Source organism: Solanum stenotomum, chromosome 4 (genome assembly GCF_019186545.1).
Source record: "Solanum stenotomum isolate F172 chromosome 4, ASM1918654v1, whole genome shotgun sequence".
Classification (NCBI taxonomy): domain Eukaryota; kingdom Viridiplantae; phylum Streptophyta; class Magnoliopsida; order Solanales; family Solanaceae; genus Solanum; species Solanum stenotomum.
This window is the reverse complement of record NC_064285.1, coordinates 8573522-8596272: the sequence shown is the minus strand read 5'-3', so window position 1 is coordinate 8596272 and position 22751 is coordinate 8573522. Positions and strand designations below refer to the sequence as shown.

Here is a 22751-nt window from a genome sequence, read left to right as displayed (position 1 = left end):
TTTCATTTACCTTTCAGTTGTATCGGTTGTTAGGAGGTCGTGGGTCTTGTCCCGGCTTCCATCTTTATCAGTTAGAGGCTTCATAGATAGACAATAGAGTTTCAGAAGTCTCTTCATTTATTTTGTTAAATGTTTTGAAGACTAAAGTTGCCTTTTATGGCGAGTTGTATATATATTCTATTATACAGAGTTTTCTTTTGAGTTAAAGATTTGTAAAATTGAGTTTATAAACTCTTTTTTCAGTTTTAAGCTCTTGTGTGCTTAAGTTAGTATTCCGCTTGGAGTCAGCCAGGATGAGGGTTCGCTTGGGGACCAACAATGGTCTTGGAGTGCCGGCCACGTCCAGGGTGTAGGCTCGGGGCGTGACAGATCACCCCCGACGAAAATCCACGATGATCTTCCCTTTCTCCTCTTCTTCTCCTCTTCTTCTCTTCTTCTCTTCCTCTTCTCTTCTTCACTCTCAAGAACCCTAACTCTTTCTCTTTTAAAATGGGATAAAAATGATCCAAAATCAGCCTAACACACAATATAATCCCAAAAGAAATGGCTAGGGAAAAGACCAAAATGCCCTTAAAATTTTCAGATGGATTCCCTGCCAACTGCCCAACTTTCAATGGCCATAACTCGCTCATACGAACAAACTCGGCAGCGTTGGAAAGATCATTCCAAGGGCTTTCCAAACATAACTGGAACTACTCCTAACTCATCCTGAGCTAGGAGTTATGACCGCTCAAAGTTGGCCAAAAACTCACTGATTTCCACACTTAACCAAATTTCCGGATTTTAAATTTTTTTCCAAAAATGACTATTTCCGATTTCAAGCTTTTTCATAGTTATTTCAAATTGCCGGATGTTACATTGTCATTGCCAACCCCTCCATTCTTCAAGCCCTAATAGAAGCCATCACCAAGAGCAACAACACCGAAAATTCACCTTCTAAAACACAAACAGCTGGATCGAAGGATAAAACTCTTCAAAACAAAAACAACCAAAATTCCCCTGTTTAGACACTCAACCCTCAATCAACAACTCTACCAAAGCTAATACTTCCAAAGAAGAGCAAATCTGATGCCAAAGAATGGGAAAAACAATATTACTCCATCAAAACCTACATTTGTGGCAAAGGTCAAAGATGATCTGGTAGCCAAAGATTCGAATAAAGCTCCTGCCGATATCGCAGTGTTTTTATTGACTTCAGTAACAAAGTTGATTACAATCATATTTATTGGGAACAGCATATTAACATTCTCTAAGAAAAATATTCCTACAGTCATCATTGCTTAAAGACAATTAAAAAGAAAATCCTCCAGTAAAAACTGAAATTTATTCATCAATTGAGTATTTAAGTAAGTGTATACCATCAGTCATCACATAATCTAAAAAGGTAGGTAACTTTGTTAAGTAGGTCAAAAGAGTGGCTGAATATTAATAGTGGCTACTATTTAACAAAAGGTGTTAAAAGTGGCTATTCACTTAATATATGATGTAGCCCTTTTAGTGATCAATTCCCACTAGGAATCCAAGTAAAACCCTTAAAAGTGGACATAAGACGGCATCAACAAACAAAAAACGATGCAATATAATATGGCGAAAAGAGTTTGTGTTGATGGAGAAGACAGAATATCAGAATTGCCTGTGCATATTATTCATCAAATCTTGTGCTGCACTAAACTCAATGTGAGAGAGGCGGCGAGAAGTTGTATCTTGTCCAAGAGATGGTACTATTGTTGGACTTCAAGACCTAATCTCATAGTCTATCAATTTCAAGGCAAAAAATATATGCCCCTGGAAAACTATGTCAAGTTGGTTGATCAATCCCTGCGATCCCATGTCGAACAAAAATTACATCTTGAACAATTCATCCTTAGGTATTGTGAGACAAAATTGGATTCTCACGTGGATACTTGGATTGAATTGGCTTTTAAACTTAAAGTCAGAGTGCTGGAGATTAATGCTTCCTCTTTAAGACCATATAGCTTACCTGATGTTATTTATGATGCTAAAAAGCTAACAATATTGCAATTAAGAAAGTGCAAGTTTGAATTTGATATTAGCACCACTCCCATAAGATTTGATTGTCTTGAGGATCTTTATTTGCATTGTGTCAGTATATCAGATGCTCAATTGCAAAGAATTATCAATAGATCCCCGTTCATCAGAAATTTATCCCTAGTCGATTGCTGAGGAATAAACAAATTGCAAGTTTGTGGCCCTGTACATCTGGAGAATTTGATTGTTGTTGAATGCAAATTCTATAGTGTGATACTCCAGGCCCCAAATCTTCAATGCTTTAAATATGAACAGCATACTGATCGTCCTTGCAAAATTGATATTTTGGATGGCTACAAGACTTTACAAACACTCAAGCTCATTGGTGCCAGCATCACAGACCAACAGTTTCGAGATGTATCCTACAAGTTCCCAAACATTTCAGAATTGGATCTAACATGGTGCTTTAACCTGAAAAATATAGAGATTCAGAGTGAAAAACTCAAGAGATTGACTTTAGTAGGGTTGAAGAGTCTGGAAAAAGTCACGATTCAAGCATCAAATTTATTGGAATTTGATTATTATGGTGATAAAATCCCCGTCCCATCTATGAATCCTTCTTCCCTGGAAAGATCCCAACTCAATTTCTTCTCGACAAGCACAAACTTTGGATCAGTGGACAGAAATTGGTACACAAATATTCATCACTTTGTTCAAAAGTTCAACTATTCTAAAGGTTTGATATTAGTGATATTTTGCCGCAAGGTACTTTCCATTATTTTTCTGCCTTTGATTTATGCATCATTTGTTGAATTTGGTTTAAGCTATGCCATTGACAAAATTCTTGCAGACCAACAACATCCTTATTTTTGAAAATCCAAGAGAAATTGTTATTCCTCCAAGTAATGATATCGAGATATTCATTGCACCCTTACTGGATGTTGAATCGATCATTAGAAAGTTAATGATCAACAATCCCAAGATCATGTCCATTCTTCCATGTACAAATAGCAAAGCACTCCAGGTAACTTCGTGCTTTACCTGGAAATCCTTTCAAAAAACGTCTCTTGTTGTAGACACTAAGACATTGGAGCTTAACAATTCTAAAGGGTTGATATTAGTTATCTGTTGATTTATGTTGATTGCTTGTCTCATAGGCATTATTGTATTCTCTATTTCTTATGTTTTTCTTTAAATACAGGTATTGTCTGCACTAAAAAGGTGTACACAAAAGCAAAAATGTGGTAAAGAATGTCCATTCAATACCGAGTTATTCCACAATCATCATAAATTAAAAGAAGTCAGCAGTTGTACTGGGGCAGTTGAGGAGGGAACGGCCTTCATTTGGTATTCCTGGTTGAAATCCACCTCTCTAATTGACCAAGCGACTAATCTCATGTTAACATGGGAATTCAGAATATAGAGTTAATTTGTGTGTTAAGAATATGTATGATCTATTACTACGTACATACATTTTCTATTTTGCATTTTTTTGGCTATTTCTAAGACTCCAACTTTGATTACATATTTATACTTGCAATCAAATCCATGAAATCTAAATTTTATGGAATTGTTGGATTGTATGGAAAGAAGGCAATGGATGAAAGTGTGCTAAATTTTACTGTTAACAGGTCTTCATTTCATTATTTTTTGTATTATCACATCTCAAGGCCTCCGTTTGTCGTAGGAAGACCCAAAATTAGAGTATGACGGATCAAGTGTTTGTGTATGTGTGACAAATTCGGAAAATTAACTCACAAAACTTTCAATCCGCCTTGTCCCAGTTGAGCGGAGACTTAATACACTCCATGGTGTGACTACTGTTCCTTCTAAAATTCGAGTCAGTCTCCATCAATATCTCCTTGAAACCACACTTCCTAAAACTAGTATCTTCTTATCAAAGCATAGATAGCAGCAAAAAGTACCACTGCCATATCGTTCCATGGTATAAAACTGCCTAGTTCCTGCATTTCCTAGGTAAACATGAACTACCAGCGTTTAGTATTAAATATATTGGCCGCTTCAATACCACACAGAGACGTGATTGGAGTGGTATAACTGTATAAGCATGTAGAAACTCAATTAAATATCTATCCACGCCTTTCCTTGCATGTTTGAACCGGCAGTAATCAAGAAATGGAACAGAAGTCCCATAACTTGAAAAATGGAAAGTACCACTCTGTTCTGTTCTTGCAAATTCCAATCACTTCTAATCAAGCTGACAGTGGCAGATAATTGGTTCACGAGCCCATTGCCTCTCTTGTCATCATCTTTGGTAGATCTCGAGTTCGAGGTGAAGTATTCACTCATGAAGCTCAATGATATAGAGGTTGTTTCCATCCTTTTTGCTTTCTATATGATTTTATTGTGGACCTAATTGATTGCTCATTTTTGTAGTCATACAATACCCAATCATCTTCACCTCAACAAACAAGTCCACTGTATGACGATTTATTCACAACTTGTACTTTATTTTTTCATGCATTAGTATTTATTCAAAGTTTCATTTTAATAATGTTTACTACTATTTACAAATCATGTTCTACATGACTGGCTATACACGTGTCGAGAACTAGTATATATAAGTGGGACATAGGCCCAGTGTCGTGCCCACATCTTTGATTTTCTTCTAACGGTTCCTCAGCATGGCTCAAGGTAAATTATCAGCAGCTAATTTATTGAATGTTTCGAATGAACGGACATCTCAAAAAAAGAACATACCAAAGAAACATAACGAAAGCTTATTTATTTCTCCGTGATCAGGTCCGATACGAGATTCAGCTTCATTTTCTCTCTGTTACTGATCTTGTTGAGTGTTCCACTATTTTGTGGATAGTGTAACAAAATACCCATAAGCCTACCCTGTTGATGCAATTGTTGTTTGCGACTGAAACTCATGAGGTTTGTTGTAATAAGTAAATTTACTATGCATCAAAGCAAAAGTTTGAGATAAATAAATAATTGGCATAATACATAAACATGTCATTTAACTTGGCCTCAATTGATATATACGCCCTCTAACTTTATGTGTATATAAGTTGACACATAAATTTGTATAAAATTGAACAAATAAACACATTTGTCCTTGTTTACGTCCTACATGACAGTTTTGTGTCCAATGTAACGTCCTATTTGTATTATGCCGCGTAGGACGTGTGCGTTTACTTATTCAATTTTATGCAAGTCCAATGCCTCATTTTTGCACTTAATGAAGGTCTGAAGCTGAACCATTCAGATTTCAGCCGCCTAGTAAGTGTATTTGTTTTGGTTCAGATCTAACCACTTAATCATATATTACTTGGGAAGCTTCTAACCTCAAAGTTGAATTACCATTTTATCCTTCATTTAAATATTATTTTTTTTATGTACAAAATAAAAAATATATATTCTAATAACTAAATACAAAACTAGATATAAATGGGAGCAGTTTTAAGGTATTCAAATGTGCATTATATTATGTAATAAATATATTGGAAGATAGAAAGTCATTCAAATGGATGAAATAGCTTGAGTAAGTTGTTAGCGGAAGTCCAAGCATTTGAAAACTGAAGAGTTATCTTGATGACACTTATTTCACATTATTATTGCCAACTTCAATGTAATTGTTAACAATTATATATATGGGGATGTTCATGGATTATTTGATAGACATAGCTCGTGAAACACTGAATGCAAGGAGGGAGTCAAGCCACTCAAGAATTATTTTTCCNTGTAAGACCTCCAATTTGATTACACATTTATACTTGCAATCAAATCCATGAAATTTAGTTCTAAGCTAATTTTGCTCACATATGAAGTAGATTTTGCGCCATATGTGGTTTAGCAGTCTATCTTCAGTATCAATGGTTATGATAGTGTAGTCTGTAGATGAATTGGAAAATATAAGCTTTTCGAATCTAAATTAATATATTCATCCACACCTTCCATAACTTGAAAAATGGAAAGTAACACTCTGTTCTGAATTCTTTGTGTCCACCAACTCATGCAAATAACCAGAAGAACCTCAATGAAGAAGTTAAGATGGATTGTATATAAACAACAATAAAACATTTTAAAGAATTCATCTGTACAAGAAAATGACAAACAACAATATATTATAACTCAACTGAAGTGGACAGCTTCTACACTAGCATGTTATTTTCATTTCTATCAAAAGATTCTGCATCCACTGAATTAAAATCTTATTAACTCTGTTTTTCATTTATTCTTGATGATTGACCCAATGATTCTTCACAATTCTTGAGAATTTCAAGCACTTCTAAATTGCTGGTGTAACAACTCCAATTTCACAATAGAAACATTCAAATATTATCATCACTAAACTCTGAAGTTACAACGGAAAATGGAACTAACAAAGAAAACTATTGTAAAAGATAACTAGAAGGGAGATGAGAAGCATAGACTCAAAGAAAGGGGATGAGAGGACTAGACATTTTTCTTAACAATTTGCATAATCCCTAAATCACATATCACTACCCTTTTGATGGAACCGTTTCATGCCCACTACTCAACCCGGATCTCAAATTAACTTGGCCCTATTGCTCATTCTCGTCTCAATAGCTCTTGTCAGCCCAATAACAACTTGTATGACATTAGTATCTACATTGGGCTGGACTTGGTTCATAACAGCTGGTTCCGTTCACGAACCCGTTGAAGGGAATCATTCCTGAAGAAATTAGCAAACTTACTGGTGTACTAATTATGAATATGTATAACAATGGTCATATTCCAAAAACCGTCCAAGGCTTGTTGAACCTTCAAGAACTCAACCAAGGTGGCAACAAGATAGAAGGAACCATAACAGATGTTATCTGCAATTTAAAGAATCTTTGCTGTATTTCAATGTTTCGTCCAATTTATTAAGTGGGGAAGTTCCTATTAATGTTGAAAATTTAAATCCAGAGATAATATCTCAGATTGATCACCCAACTTTGAATAGTTTACTTAGAAAGTCACTCAACTTTGAATAGTTTACTTAAAAAGTCACTCAACTTTGTTTTATAACTCAAAAGTCACTGAACTATTGTCATTTCACTTAGAAAGTCACTCAACTATTGATAGTTTACTTTGAAAGTCAAGTTAAATAATTTTTTCATTAAATTTTGTTAAATACAATTTTTGTTTTAAAATGTTTTTTTAATAGAAAGATGCTCATTTTAATTATTTTATTAAATTTTGTTGAATACAATTTTTTTAAACTATTTTCTTAAAAAATAATAAAAGATTGCTATATACTACTATGCGTTTTTTTTAATTACTCCTTAATTACTTCCGTTCAATTCCAATCTTCTTCTTTTTTGGATCATTTTTCAGCATATTTAATTCGTCTATGCTGATGTACCTTTTTTTTATAAAAAAAAAACTATAAGTTAAATAATTAGAGTGAGTCAATAAGATAATTAAAATAGGCATTTTATCATTTGTTAAAAAAAATAGTTTAAAATAAAAATTAGATTTCAATAAAGTTTATTGAATAAATTATTTAAATTTGTTGAGTGACTTTCTAAGTGAATATCAATAGTTGAGTGACTTTTGAGTTATAAAACAAAGCTGAGTGACTTTCCAAGTTAATAACTCAAAATTGAGTGACTTTCTAAGTGAACTATTCAAAGTTGAGTGAACATCTGAGATATTAACTCTTTAAAGGCAGCAATCATTTGATCTGTCAAAAAAATGATTTTGATGGTAAGATCTCTAGCAGAACTAAATCTACAAAAAAGTCAAGAAGAAAAAGAGTACTTGTTGGTTTATATACTCTCTTGGAGATTGGGTTACTACGTGCATTGGCCATTGGATATGTGGTGTTAAGAATGCGAAAGATAAAAGAAGAACGCAGGTCAAGTAGATGTGTGTTCAGTAAAAGGCTTGAAACAATTTCCTATTATGAGTATTATTGTATTCAAGTGTGTTTGGTATGAAGAACAATGTNGACTTAACCTGCAGAAATTAAGAAATTTAACAGAAGTTCCATAACTTGTAAAATGGAAAGTAACACTCTGTTCTGAACTCTCCTCAATGAAGAAGATGGATTGTATATAAAACATTTTAAAGAATTCATTTGTACAAGAAAATGATAAACAACAATATAGGGAAAATGTTCAAGTACCCCTAGACTATGATCGAAATCTCAGAGACACACATTAACTAAACTAAGGTCATATTACCCTTGAACCCATTTTTTTTTGTAATTTTGTGGACTTTTTGGCTTACATGGCATCCAAATATCTCTCACGCGCCTCAATTGCGTGGAGTCACGGAGTGTGCCACGTAAGACAAAAGGTGTACAAAATTACAAAAAAAATAAATTCAGGGTAATAGGACCTTAGTTTAGTTAAGGAGTGTCTCTGGAATTACGGTCATAGTCTAGGTACTTGTGTCTTATCCCAAACAATATATAACTCAACCGAAGTGGACAGCTTCTACACTAGCATGTTATTTTCATTTCCATCAAAAGATTCTGCATCCACTGAATTAAAATCTTATTAACTCTGCTTTTCATTTATTCCTGATGATTGACCCAATTATTCTTGAGAATTTCAAGCTCTTCTAAATTGCTGGTTCCGTTCACGAACCCGTTGAAGGGAATCATCCCTGAAGAAATTGGCAAACTTACTGGTGTACTAATTATGAATATGTATAACAATGGTTATATTCCAAAAACCGTCCAAGGCTTGTTGAACCTTCAAGAACTCAACCAAGGTGGCAACAAGATAGAAGGAACTATAACATATGTTATCTGCAATTTAAAGAATCTTGCTATATTTCAATGTTTCGTCCAATTTATTAAGTGGGCAAGTTCCTATTAATGTTGAAAATTTAAAGGCAGCAATCATATGATCTGTCAAAAAAATGATTTTGATGGTAAGATCTCTAGCAGAACTAAATCTACAAAAAAGTCAAGAAGAAAAAGAGTACTTATTGGTTTATATACTCTCTTGGAGATTGGGTTACTACGTACGTGCATTGGCCATTGGATATGTAGTGTTAAGAATGCGAAAGATAAAAGAAGAACGCAGGTCAAGTAGATGTGTATTCAGTAAAAGGCTTGAAACAATTTCCTATATGAATATTATTGTATTCGAGTGTGTTTGGTACGAAGAAATATGTTTTCCAGCCTCTAGGGAAAATGTTTTCTTGGAAAATAAGTTGGCTTCTAACTTATTTTTTCATGTTTATTTGGTGGGTGAAAAATATTTTTTTATTTTTGTCCAGAGATTAGAATTTTTTTATTTTATTTTTGTCCACAGAGTAGAAAATATTTTTTAGAAAAATAATATATGACAAGGAGACCAACCCCAATAATCGATCTAGTATCCGACCCCGACACTTGATCCAGGTGTTGATCTCAACATCCAATACAGGCCTGACCCCTACCCCTGACATGGATTAGATATTTGAACTAGGATCTGACAATGATCGCGGCCCGAATTAGCACATGATCCTAAGGCCCAACCCAAGACCTCAAGATCCGACATTCGAACCAGGACACGATCCCGATGAAAGATATGTAATTCGACTCCCGACCTAACCCCCAACATCCAATTCAGGATCCAACTCTTGAACCGGGATCCGACTTCGACACCGACTTGAGACTTGTCCCCAACTCTGAAACCGACCCTGACCTGAGACTAGACCCCAACCCAAGTCCCGATCCTGACTTGAGACCTGACACCCGACTCCCGATTCGACACCTGACTCTTCATCCCAACATCTAACTCGGGATTCAACCTTTGAAAGGAATCTTACTTCAACATCCAATCTCAAGAATTGTTTCTGCCTGACATGAGAAATGACCTCAACTCTCTATCCAGAATTTGACTTCAACACCAAACTTGAAACTCCATCCTGACACCATTTCGGGACCCAACCCAGATATCTGACTTGTGTTTGGCTAGTTCATTTGAAAAGTGTTTTTGATAAACAAATTGTGTTTGACTGATTTAAAAAAAAAAAACTGTTTTCGAGAGTCAAATTACACAAAAAGGTAAGTATCAATGTACTTTTAATATTAATAGGAAAAAAAAATCTAATTTACCCCTCAACTTTGACATTTAGAAGTGATATACCCCTCATTATGAAAGTGATCCTATATACCCTTATCGTTAGACAAATGTCTCACATATACCCCCACCGTTACAAAAGGAGCTCACATATACCCTTCATCTAACGAAAGTAAAAAAAATAGTTTTAAATTTATATTTTGACATTAATTTTTTTTTAAAATCATGTGGGGGGATATATGATCATTCTAGCTAAGTTCAAGGTATATTTTAATCTTTTTCATACATAAATTATTTTTTGATTTCTTTGATTATCATTATTTGAGTTTCTTATTCTTTTTTTCTTTCGTTCTTTAGTGTAAAGAAAATAATTTAAACTAATTTTTTTGCGGCTATATTGTAATTTACTTTTTGTATTTGTAAGAAAAATTGGGCATCTATAATAAATTTTACAAGAAAATTAGTGAAACATAAATAAATTTTACCATCAAAATANGTATTCAGTAAAAGGCTTGAAACAATTTCCTATATGAATATTATTGTATTCGAGTGTGTTTGGTACGAAGAAATATGTTTTCCAGCCTCTAGGGAAAATGTTTTCTTGGAAAATAAGTTGGCTTCTAACTTATTTTTTCATGTTTGTTTGGTGGGTGAAAAATATTTTTTTATTTTTATCCAGAGATTAGAAAATATTTTTTTTATTTTTGTCCACAAGTAGAAAATATTTTTTAGAAAAATAATATATGACATGGAGACCAACCCCAATAATCGATTTGGTATCTGTTGACACCGAATTTTGACCCTCTACAATATAAATTAATCATTTCGAGTTTCTCCAATTTCAAACGATTTAAAATAATTAGTTTTATAAAGTTTCAAAAAATAATAATATAATTTGCAAGATTTTTAATAGTTTTGTCACTTTTCATAATTTTTAGATAATATATATGTTTTACATAATTATGTGTATAATTGATATATTTTATGATTATTCGAAAATCGTCTAAAAAAAAGGATTTTATATTTTAAATTTAGGGATAGTTATAATTTTGAATTAATGAGTTTTATGAAATTCAAAATAGTTCCAAGTTATTTTTAAAAGTAATTTTGTCATTTTAAATAATAAATATGTATATTTTAGCAATCACGTTATTTTATAAATATTTGAAAAGTCATCACAAAAGATTTTACATTTTAGTTAAATATTTTATTAATTTACTTTAAGTTATAGTTATAGTATCGAGTTAATTGGATTTGTAATTGAATTAGTTAGTTTATAATTAAGTTAATTATTTCTTATTTCGTTAGGATTAAGAAGCTCATTAATTAATTTATATTAACTCATCTTGTTTAAATTTTAGTTGAATTCACCAATTAAATTCTACTACACTATAATTGAAATTCATTATTTAATAACAATTCATCCCATCTTTTAAGATTAATTTTGAGCCCTTTTGTTTCACTCCAGCAGGCCCAATTCCCATTTCCAATCACAAATAAATTCCCAGCCCATTATACTCCCTCCAGCAGCCCAAAACAATTACCCCCAACCCACTTCTTTTCCAATTCTTTTCCATTCAACCCGGCCCAAATCCATTTCTCCTTCACAAAAAGAACCCAGATTTCCAGAACATCTTCAGCAGCCCAAACAAAACGACCCTGCGTCCTCTCTCTTCTTCACCAACACGTGAGTGCACTGCAAAAACCCAGAAACGTCAACTCCCACAACTTGCTCTGCAATAACCGCCCATTTTGATCTTTTTCATCCGGATTCTAGGGGATTTTGGTTGAATTTCCATACAACAACAGCTTTTCTTTACCCTTGGGGGAAAATTTGAATTGATTTGGTTGGAAAATTCCGATTTTGCCCCAAGTTCCTATCCGTTTTCTTCCCCAAATCTGCCCTAATTTCCTAGCTATATATACTCTCTTATTATTCAACCTAAAGGGGTATGGAAAGAGGCTTTGAAGTTTGAGTTTCTTTGTCAATAGTCATTTTACACTTAAAAACTTTTATATTTAGTTCTTTGATTTTAAGTTCGGAAAAGGTCGCCGCTTAGATTTTCTTGATTTGTTATTCATATTTGAATTTGTGGTGGAAGAATCGTTGTCCTCCTAAAGCTCACCATCCCGGTCGCTGCTCCAAAAAAGGTAGAATTTCTTTCAAGTTTATTTAGTGTAATACGTTGTTTATCCTATAGAGTAAATGTAGTTTAGTAGCCTCCTTCTTTACTGACCATCCGGTTTAGTATATTTAGGATTTTCTTTTATTCTTATTTTAGTTTATCATGAGTGTTGTTGGATTAATAAAAATGAGTATGATGTGTTGAGATAGCTGCTAAATGTCATTCTAAACCTTAAATTGAGAAAAAATGTGAATTAGAATTCTTCGCTTTGGTGCCTCTTGGTCCTGTTAAGAGTTTCGCTTTGATCGGTATTGATTAATCAGAAATGTCATTTTCTTCGTTTAATACTTCCGAATATTGCTGGTCAAATCCTCATGCTTGTGAATCCTTTGAAGTTTTACTTTACATGAGATTTGGTTTGATGTTCCATGTTACTTAGCTTAATATCATTTCACAACTAGATGTCGTTCTAAGTGGTCCACTGATTTGATTAAATTTCTAGAAAAAGTTTGTCTTAATTTAGTTAAGGTTCGGCTTCATTTCATCCTTTATTTTTGTTGTTAAAAAGTTCTATCCTATTGTGTGAAATAACTGAATAGTTTCCAGTAGTTCCTTTATGAGCCAAAAATGAATAATTCACACATTGTCTCTTTTGGCTTAAGAGAACGTAGATGGAGTAGTCTTTCAAAATCATGTCATATGTTATTAGAATTTGCTATTTTTTCATCTAACTCACCTAGCATAGATATGACTATTAGTTTCTTGAAGTTTGAAATTGTGATGAGTCTTTTGTTGAAGTTCACTCAATTGTTTAAAGTTGCAGTATAATGTGGTGCCGTATTTATCACTCTGTAGTTGCCCTCTTGTTTAATTGTAGAAAAGCTTTTGTTTATTTATTTTTTATTTATTTATTTTTCTCTTTCCCTCCTTCAATTAAAAAATGAGAATGATTCCTCTTGTTTTCCCTTTGATGAATTATTTTTGTCCTTTTCCTTGCTGATGTAAATTTGCAACTTTAAAGTGCAGTGCTTAATGTTGTTGATAGAATATTTGATGTCCCCTATTCACTCATTTATGATCCTTGTTATGTGATTGAAATTATAGTTATATTATTTGTCATAGGATTAAAAGTTGTTCTCTCTAGTTTTGCCTACTAACTTTTTACATATATTAAACTAGCATTATCAAAGGTCGTTTATGTTTAACACCCGTCCATTCTTGATTATTTGTTAATCCTCATCTTCTTATTTCTTTACATGAACACTCTCCAAATGAGTCTAATGGGCTTCTAGCTCTTGCATTCTCCTTCTTATCGAGTCAACCTTGCAACCGGAATCCAGTGAGGTTCGGGAAGAGAATATATATTATAAAGGAAGCTGAAACAGATCAAAATGGAGCTGTTACAGGTCTAGAAGGCAGGAAATGGGGCTGATATACAAGCTGTATACACTGATATACAATTTGTGTATACAAAAACGGGTTTAGGATTAACCCCAAAAATTCCAGCGAAATTGGCCCAAAAGGAGGCCCAAAATTCAATTTCTCCCTTACTCTTTAATTATTTAATCATGATAATTTATTTGGTGTTTAACTCTAACTTTATAATTGTTAATTAACTTAATGAATCCCCCAAAAGATGAGTTACTTTTCTTTGTGTTGGTTTAATTTTAATACATTTCATGTTTTGGGTTTATTTATTTTAGTGATCAAGTATAATTGGTCAAAATTTTATATCTTCAATTAAGTTAAACCTTTTGTACTTAAAAGAAATGTTCTTTAATGCTTTTTTGCTTAGTCATAACTTACTCATTTTTATTTTTTTTAAAGTTAAAGTACTTTTCTCAAATAAACTTTAAAAATGTTAGTTAAAACCCTTACAATTAATTAAAATATAATAATGCTTACTTAGTCATTTTCTCAAAAAAGTTTAGTCAATTAATTCAAAATGATATTCATGCTTTAATTGATTAAATTGGTTTAAATTATTATTTTAAAATGAATTAAATAAATTCTAATTAATTTAGTTTTATTAATATTCTAATCACTTGTATTTCGAGTCAAATGTATCATTTTGGATCCCTTCCTCTAATAAAATAAAATATGTCATTTATTTAATTATTTTCTTAATCAAATATATTATAAGTAATTATTTCTTATGTTGAATCATTATTTTTTTTCTAAAAATAGTCAAATATATTTTAGTCAAGTCGCAGGTCAACCGCATGTTAGCGGACATTTCGAATGCTTAAACCCTTCTCGAAGTGTAAATTGAACCCCGAACCCTCTTTGGTATTTTCAAATGATTTTTTTTGTTTAAATCTTTGAAAATTGTAAGTTTTCTTAATTTCTTTAAAAAATTAAGTGGTGACTGTTTTCTAAGTATTTTTCTTAAAATGTTTTATACTTAGAACATTTCAAAATGTGATTTTTCTAAAGATAGGATAATTACGACACTACAGTATCCGACCCCAACACTCGATCCAGGTGTTGATCTCAACATCCAATACAGGCCGACCCATACCCCTGACATGGATCAGATATTTGAACTAGGATCTAACCATGAGCCCGGCCCGAATTAGCACATGATCCTAAGGCCCAACCCAAGACCTCAAGATTCGACATCCGAACCTGGACACGATCCCGATGAAAGATATGTAATCCAACTCCCGACCTGACCCCAACATCCAATTCAAGATCCAACTCTTGAACCGGGATCCGACTCCGACACCGATTCAAAACCTGTCCCCAACTCTGAAACCGACCCCGACCTGAAACTAGACCCCAACCCAAGACCCAATCCTGACTTGAGACCTGACACCCGACTCCCGATTCGACACCTGACTCCTCATCCCAACATCTAACTCAGGATTCAACCTTTAAAAGGAATCTTACTCCGACATCCAATCTCGAAAATTGTTTCGGCCTAACATGAGAAATGACCTCGACTCTCTATCCAAAATTTGACTTCGACACCAAACTTGAAACTCCATCCTGACACCTTATTCGGGACCCAACCCAGATATCTGACTTGTGTTTGGCTAGTTCATTTGAAAAGTGTTTTTGATAAACAAATTGTGTTTGGCTGATCTTTTTTTAAAAAATGTTTTTGAGAGTCAAATTACAAAAAAAAAAAGGTAAGTATCAATGTACTTTTAATATTAATAGGAAAAAAAAATCTGATATACCCCTCAACTTTGACATTTAGAGGTGATATACCCCTCATTATGAAAGTGCTCATATATACCCTTGTCATTATACAAATGTCTCACATATACCCCCCACCGTTACAAAAGGAGCTCACATATACCCTTCATCTAACGAAAGTGAAAAAATTAGTTTTAAATTTATATTTTGACATTAATTTTTTTTAAAAATCATGTGGGGATATATGATCATTCTAGCTAAGTTCAAGGTATATTTTAATTTTTTTCATACATAAATTATTTTTGGATTTCTTTGATTATCATTGTTTGAGTTTCTTATTCTTTTTTTCTTTCGTTCTTTAGTGTAAAGAAAATAATTTAAACTAATTTTTTTGCGGCTATATTGTAATTTACCTTTTGTATTTGTAAGAAAAATTGGGCATCTATAATAAATTTTGCAAGAAAATTAGTGAAACATAAATAAATTTGACCATCAAAATAAAAAACTTAATTATTCATTGAAACAAAAAAGACAAAAAAATAAATTATGTGTGAGGAGCATCAAATATAACCACATATGGATTATTTAAAAAATAATTAAAAAATTAAATTAATTTTTTTTTCACTTTGTTTAGAGGAAAAAGGTATATGTGAGTCATTTGTATAACAATAGGGGTATATATGACCCACTTTCATAACGAGGGGTATATCAGTTCTAATTAACAAAGTTGAGGCCTGAGGGGTATATCAAGCCCTTTTCCCATATTAATATTATTTTATAAAGAGAAACTATTTTCAATATCTATTACAAAAATTTTAATGAAAATTTTATTTTAATTAAATTAAAATGTACTTATTCATAAATTTAAAAATCATTCTACAAATTAAACCACTATATACGGAAAATTCACCACAAAAATAAATAAACCCCTTCATATTTTTTACCCAACAAAAATATCATTGTTACCTTTATTTTTAACTCTGTAAAAATAAAACGTAAAATAATATATAAAATATAAATAATAATATATCAACATAAAATATTTTTTTTGAATGAAACTTAACCAAACTTATGAGATATGTTAATTAAATAATCGATATATTGGTAAATATTTATATATGAAAGAGATATTTTAGTCTTCAAAAAAATAATTTTCTGCTTCTACTTTTTTTTTAAGAAACGCAATTTTTTAACTTCTTCTCAACGATAGAAAAACTACTTTTATTTTTATTTAAAAACAATTTTAAGAATTTGTCAAAACACTTAATTTTTCAAAAGAAATATTTTTACGCTCCCTACAACAATATCAAACAAACTCTTAGACAAGTTCTATTTATACACACACCTCCAAAGTAAGAAAGACATATATGCTAAAACACTTTGGAGTTGTTTCGTGTCTTGAACTTTGAATATATTTGTCCAAGCATGTCAAGTGAGTGGCTACTATTTAAAAGTGGCTATTTACTTAAGATATGATGTAGGTTACTATTTAAGTGGCTATTTACTTAAGATATGATGTAGGCTAAAAGTGGCTATTTACTTAAACTATGTTGAAGGCTACTATTTAAAGCGGCTATTTACTTAAAGCTATGATGTAGGCAACTATTTAAAAGTGGCTATTTACTTAAGATATGATGGAGGCTACTATTTAAAGTAGCTATTTACTTAAGATATGATGGAGGCTACTATTTAAAGTAGCTATTTACTTAAGCTATGATGTAGGCAACTATTTAAAAGTGGCTACTTACTTAAGATATGATGGAGGCTACTATTTAACAGTGCCTATAAACCCTAACAACAAACGGCGGCACCTACCAAAATCAGAAACCCTAATGGCTGAAAGTGTTGATGGAGAAGACAGAATATCAGAATTGCCTGTGCATATCATTCATCACATCTTATGTCGCACTAACCTCGACCTCAGAGAGGCGGCGATAACTTGTGTTTTATCCAAGAAATGGCACTATTATTGGCTCGCAAGACCTTATTTGCTGTTCCGTCAATGTAAAGGCAACAGTTGTATACCCCTGGAAAATTTTGTCAAGTTGATTGATCGACCCCTACGAATCCATGATGAACAAAACTTACATCTTGCAAAATTCTTCCTTGCATATCGGGATCGAGAATTGGATCCTTATTTGGATCATTGGATTGAATCGGCTATTAAAGTCAATGTTTCGGTGCTGGTGATTCATGCTCCGGATATTGATTCGTCGTATTATAGCTTACCTGATGTTGTTTATGATGCGAAAAAGCTCAACACATTGTGGTTAAGCAGGTGCAAGTTTGAATTTGATATTAGTACCACTCATATAAGATTTTGTTCTCTTGTGGCTCTTTTTTTGTATAATGTTCATATTTCAGATGCCCACATGCAAAGTGTTATAGATAAATGCCCATCCATCAGGAATATAAGAGTACTGGCTTGCAAAGGTATGAGCAAATTGTATGTTGTTGGACGGTTACATCTACACTCTTTGGCTGTACTATTATGCAAACTCGATAGTGTGATTGTCCAAGCTCCGAAACTTGAATCCTTTAGTTATACAGAATGTATTGATCAGGGAAATTTTCATCCTTGCAAAATTGATATTTTGGATGGTAACAATACTTTACAAACACTCGAGCTCACTGGTTCCAGCATCACAGACCAACAGTTTCGAGATGTATTCCACAAGTTCCCAAACATTTCAGTGTTGCATCTAACAAGATGTTATAAGCTGAAACATATAGAGATTCAGAGTGAAAAACTCAACAAAGTCACCTTATCGAAGTTGGAGAGTATAGAAAAAATCATGATTCAAGCTCCAAATTTATCGCAATTTGATTTTGAGGGTGATAAAATGCCCTTCTTATCTATGGATTCTTCTTCCCTGGAAAGAGCCCGACTCAATTTCTTCTTGCCAAGGACAGTAATATCAAACTTTGGAGATGTGGATAGCAGTTGGTACACAAACCTTAATTACTTTGTTCAAAACTTCAACTATTCTAAAGGTTTGATGTTAGTAATATTTTGCCGCAAGGTACTTTCCATTCTTTTTGTGCCATTGATTTGTGCATTACTTGTTGAATTTGGTTTTAAGCTATGTCATTGGCAAAATTCTTGCAGACCAAAAACATCCTTATTTTTGAAAATCCAAGAGAAATTCTTATTCCACCAAGTCATAATGTCGAGATATTCATTGTACCCATCCTGAGCATTGAATTGATCATTGGATCGATATTGTTCAACCGTCCCAGCATCATGTCCATACTTCCATGTACAGATAGCAAAGTACTCCAGGTAATTTCTTGCTTTACCTGTAAATCCTTTCAAAAAAACGTCCCTTGTGCTTGTAGACACTAATGCAGTAGAGCTTAAGCATTATTGTATTCTCTATATCTTATGTTTTTGTTTAAATACAGGTGTTGCCTGCATTAGAGCGGTGTACACAAAATCAAAATTGTGGTAAAGAATGTCCATTCAGTACCAGGTTTTTCCACAAGCATCGTATATTAGAAGAAATCATCAGTTGTACTGGGACATCTGAGGAGGAAATGGCCTCCATTTGGTATACCTGGTTGAAATCTACGTCTCTAATTGGCAAAGTGAATAATTTCATGTTCAAATGGAAAGAACAAGCTTAGACCGAAGAATCTTGGGGAATTCAGCATATAGTGTTTATTAGTGTGTTCAGAATAAAGTTCAGTTAACCCGCTTGTGGCTCTGTCAAATCCATGAAAGGTTCCTTAACCTTGCTCTAGCTCTAAATAAATTGTGCTCAAATCTGTGGTTTAATTTCATTTGTTCGATTATATAGAATGAAGTTTAACTGTTAACAAACAGCATAAGAGGTCTTCATTTCATTATTTTTTTTCTGGCTCTGCCTCTTCTTCAGATTCCATTCAATTTCTCTCATGCTTAGACTACTTGGAGGTGATTAAAAAGAAGTGAGCACTTGAGGTAGAGAGATGTAATGATGGATGCATATGCCTCCTACTTGTTCTGAAATCTGGTATATATTCACTGTCATACTTGAAATGTAATATGATTTTTCGTATAACTTTCTTTGTCATCTGATTTATCATTATCAAGATTTTCAATTATTTGCTTCCACAGACTCTTCAAAAATATCAATGGGTATGTGTTGGATTTGCCAAAAGTAGTGTATTTTTGGAGAATCTGACACGGATCAACACCTCACATTCTTTATGAGAAATTCTAAACACATCCTCCAATTGCACATTGAATACCTTTGCTGTCAAAAATGGCACCATCCTTAAATATCCCTTTGTGTAGACCATGTCGAAACTCCCATTACCAAGCAAGTTGCTTTTGTTGTATTTTTTTCTCTTTGACCTCTTGGGAGATTTGATTACGCATGGTGAAACATGAAACTCAGAATCACCACAGAGTGCATAATTCGACAAGAAAAATTTACTTGTGGCATCTGCAAAAGGATCGCCACTCCACCAGTGGGAATCTGTCCACTGAGTCTTTTAATAACTTTAGAATTTCACCACTAAGATTGTTATTGCACAAATAAAAAATCCTTAATGAAGCAAGTGGAGTGCTTTTGGTTAAGAGTACTGTAGTAATTTTTAGTACTACAAGTTGTATTAGTGAAAGTCAGGTTAACAGTCCTTTCAAAATCTTTTTCATTCCATTTTCATCGCATCAATTTCTTTACTTGAAGTTTGAATAGACGATAGTAGGCATCCTTTGTGACAATTTGCGTCCTACGTGTATTATACCACATATGACTCATGTGTCAAAGCTTCTTTTAGATTTTATTTAGTCAAATTTCAATGTACCAACAAAAAAAGAACAAGAAACAATTTTCTTGGAAGTCAATAAAAGATTGAACTTTAATTTTTAGAAAGTAGGTATATGAATTGTTCATGGCTTCCCATTATCTCAAGACCTTAGTGGAACAGCATTAACCAATAAATGGGGGAAATCTCTGATCTGTTTGGATGATTTTGAGAGGACATCCAAATAACCATCTTAGTTAAGCTATATAAACTCCTAGTTCCTCCATTCTAAAACACACAAGAAAAAGAAAAATATAACCATCTAGCCTTGAAATACAAATCTTCTCAATGGGAAGCCAATTGAAGAAGCAATGGCCTCAATTTGCTTGTGCTTTGGCATTTTTCTTGATTGCCACATGCACTATGGCATATTCTCCATATTCTTCTGAATCAACAGATTCTACATACAATAAAGTACCAAGCACAGTAGCTAAAAGTGAAGACTACAAGGTACCCTTAGTGCCTAAACAAGAATACAAGGTACCTTCTTTGGCAAAGAATGACTACTACAAGAAGCCATCAGTTCCAGAAGTGTCATTTGTTCCAGAGGTACCCTCAGTGCCTAAACAGGAATATAAGGTGCCTTCTTTGCCAAAGAATGACTACTACAAAAAACCATCAGTTCCAGAAGATAACTATAAGAAGATGCCATCAATTTCAAAAGATAACGACTACAAGGTACCATCGGTGCCTAAACAGGAATACAAGGTGTCTTATTTACCAAAGAATGACTACTACAAGAAGCCATCAATTGTAGAAGATAACTATAAGAAGGTGTCATCTTTTCTAGAGGTACCCTCAGCGCCTAAACATGAATACAAGGTGCCTTTTTTGCCAAAGAATGACTACTACAAGAAGCCATCAGTTCCAGAGAATAACTACAAGAAGGTCTCATCTGTTCCAAAGGTACCCTCAATACCTAAACAGGAATATAAGGTGCCTTCTTTTCCAAAGAATGACTACTACAAGAAGCCATCAGTTTCAGAAGATAACAATGAGAAGGTGCCATCAGTTTCAAAAGATATTGGCTACAAGGTACCCTCAATGCCTAAAGAAGAATACAAGGTGCCTTCTTTGCCAAAGAATGACTACTACAAAAAGTCATCAGTTCCAGAAGATAACTACAAGAAGGTGCCATTAGTTCCAGAGGTACCCTCAGTGCCTAAACAGGAATATAAGGTGTCTTCTTTGCCAAAGAATGACTACTACAAGAAGCCATCAATTCTAGAAAATAACTATGAGAAGGTGCCATCAGTTTCAAAAGATAATGACTACAAGGTACCCTCAATGCCTAAACAAGAATACAAGGTGCCTTCTTTGTCAAAGAATGACTACTACAAGAAACCATCAGTTCCAGAAGATAACTACAAGAAGGTGCCCTCAGTTCCTAAACCAGAATACAAGGTGCCATCTTTGCCGAAAAATAACTACTTCAAGAAACCATTACCTTCTCCATCACCACCACCTCCATATTATTAAATTTCATCTTTCATGTTCAATAAGTTTCAAGGAAGTCCTCCAGCTCAACATATATAACCCATAGGGTTCTCAACTTCTCCTACTATGAGTTGGAAGGCATGATATCAAAATTTGTAATTCTTTATTTGTTTTTTTTTCGTTTCTTTCCTACTTCTAGTTACAATTGTTTTGTCATTTAAATTCTATTTTGAATGTTTCCAGAATTTTTTTCAATTGAATACAAGTTCTTTTTATTGAAAGTTTATATATATAGATTCACCAATTCTTCCCGCAATTGCCAATTATTTTCTTCTCATAAAGTTAATAGAAAAATAACAAGCATCAGTGAGGATTTAATACCCTATAGATATTAAAGAATTTAGTAGCTCTTTAGATCATCAAATTGAGGTTTGAACTGACAAATAAGATGATCTATATACATATATAAATCTAAACAAAATTGGTAATTAAGAATCAAAGTGAGAAATATACCTATCTAACTAAATGTATATGTGAAAGGCACATTTCTTGCCTCTATCGATTATTTAACGTAAATACTGAATTTCTCGATGTAAGCACATATATTATATATTGATATAATATAATCTAAACATCGATTTTTTTTTGTGGGGGTGGGGGTGGGGAGAGGTAGGTAGATGAAATGAGCAAATCAACTTTGCTGATTCCCAAAATCCAATAGGTACTTTTTGGAAGGTCCGTGTTCCACTCCCTTTGGTAAACATTTAATCCTTTCATTTTCATTAAAGGTGACCACAAAAATATAATATTTTTTTTCTAGTTATAAAGCAAAGTTTTATGGTAATATATATTCACTTTCTGTAAAGTGATTGAAAAATAATAATAATAATAATAATAATAATAATAATAATAATAATGTTCATTTCACTTTTTCTAGTTTTTCTTAGTATGAGGGTCAAGTAATCTAAACGTCCGAGGAATACTTGTCTATATAAATAAACAAGTTTTGATTAACATTAATGGAGTATTACATAAAATATAGTTTAAAATAATTTAAATTTTTAAAAATACAATCTTTAAAATTTTGACCTTAGTTAAATTTATTATTTTATATTTCCTACATCGAAATATATTTGTATAGTTATTACTCCCTGCTATTTTACTTGTGTAAATAAATATTAGAGTTTTGATTATTATTAATAAAAATAATTTTTTTCATTATGCTAATTTACTTCATTGCAAAACATCATTAGCTCATATA

At 32.8% G+C, this 22751-nt stretch overlaps 4 protein-coding genes across 4 annotated transcripts in view; all 4 read left to right on the top strand.

Moving 5' to 3' along the window:
* Positions 1-22751, top strand: part of LOC125862484 (beta-galactosidase) — a 299954-nt gene that overhangs the window by 30076 nt on the left and 247127 nt on the right. The window lies entirely within an intron of this gene.
* LOC125861243 (uncharacterized) lies at positions 2816-3412 on the top strand. The gene is made up of 2 exons (XM_049541187.1): positions 2816-3013; positions 3191-3412. Exons 1-2 carry the CDS (start codon positions 2816-2818, stop codon positions 3410-3412), a joined length of 420 nt encoding a protein of 139 aa, XP_049397144.1.
* LOC125862487 (F-box protein At3g59000-like) lies at positions 17040-19311 on the top strand. The gene is made up of 3 exons (XM_049542576.1): positions 17040-18282; positions 18369-18542; positions 18665-19311. Exons 1-3 carry the CDS (start codon positions 17092-17094, stop codon positions 18884-18886), a joined length of 1587 nt encoding a protein of 528 aa, XP_049398533.1. The 5' UTR covers positions 17040-17091; the 3' UTR covers positions 18887-19311.
* Positions 20265-21598, top strand: LOC125862492 (protein PELPK1-like). Its single transcript, XM_049542581.1, has one exon. It carries the CDS (start codon positions 20342-20344, stop codon positions 21530-21532), a length of 1191 nt encoding a protein of 396 aa, XP_049398538.1. The 5' UTR covers positions 20265-20341; the 3' UTR covers positions 21533-21598.

Excerpts from the sequence above, each read along its gene's own strand:
- LOC125862487 (XM_049542576.1), top strand. The coding sequence starts at position 17,092 with ATGGCTGAAAGTGTTGATGGAGAAGACAGAATATCAGAATTGCCTGTG. Across the intron at positions 18,283-18,368 it reads TAGTAATATTTTGCCGCAAG|ACCAAAAACATCCTTATTTT; the intron begins GTACTTTCCATT and ends AAATTCTTGCAG. Across the intron at positions 18,543-18,664 it reads CAGATAGCAAAGTACTCCAG|GTGTTGCCTGCATTAGAGCG; the intron begins GTAATTTCTTGC and ends GTTTAAATACAG.
- LOC125861243 (XM_049541187.1), top strand. The coding sequence starts at position 2,816 with ATGCCATTGACAAAATTCTTGCAGACCAACAACATCCTTATTTTTGAA. Across the intron at positions 3,014-3,190 it reads CAAATAGCAAAGCACTCCAG|GTATTGTCTGCACTAAAAAG; the intron begins GTAACTTCGTGC and ends CTTTAAATACAG.
- LOC125862492 (XM_049542581.1), top strand. The coding sequence starts at position 20,342 with ATGGGAAGCCAATTGAAGAAGCAATGGCCTCAATTTGCTTGTGCTTTG.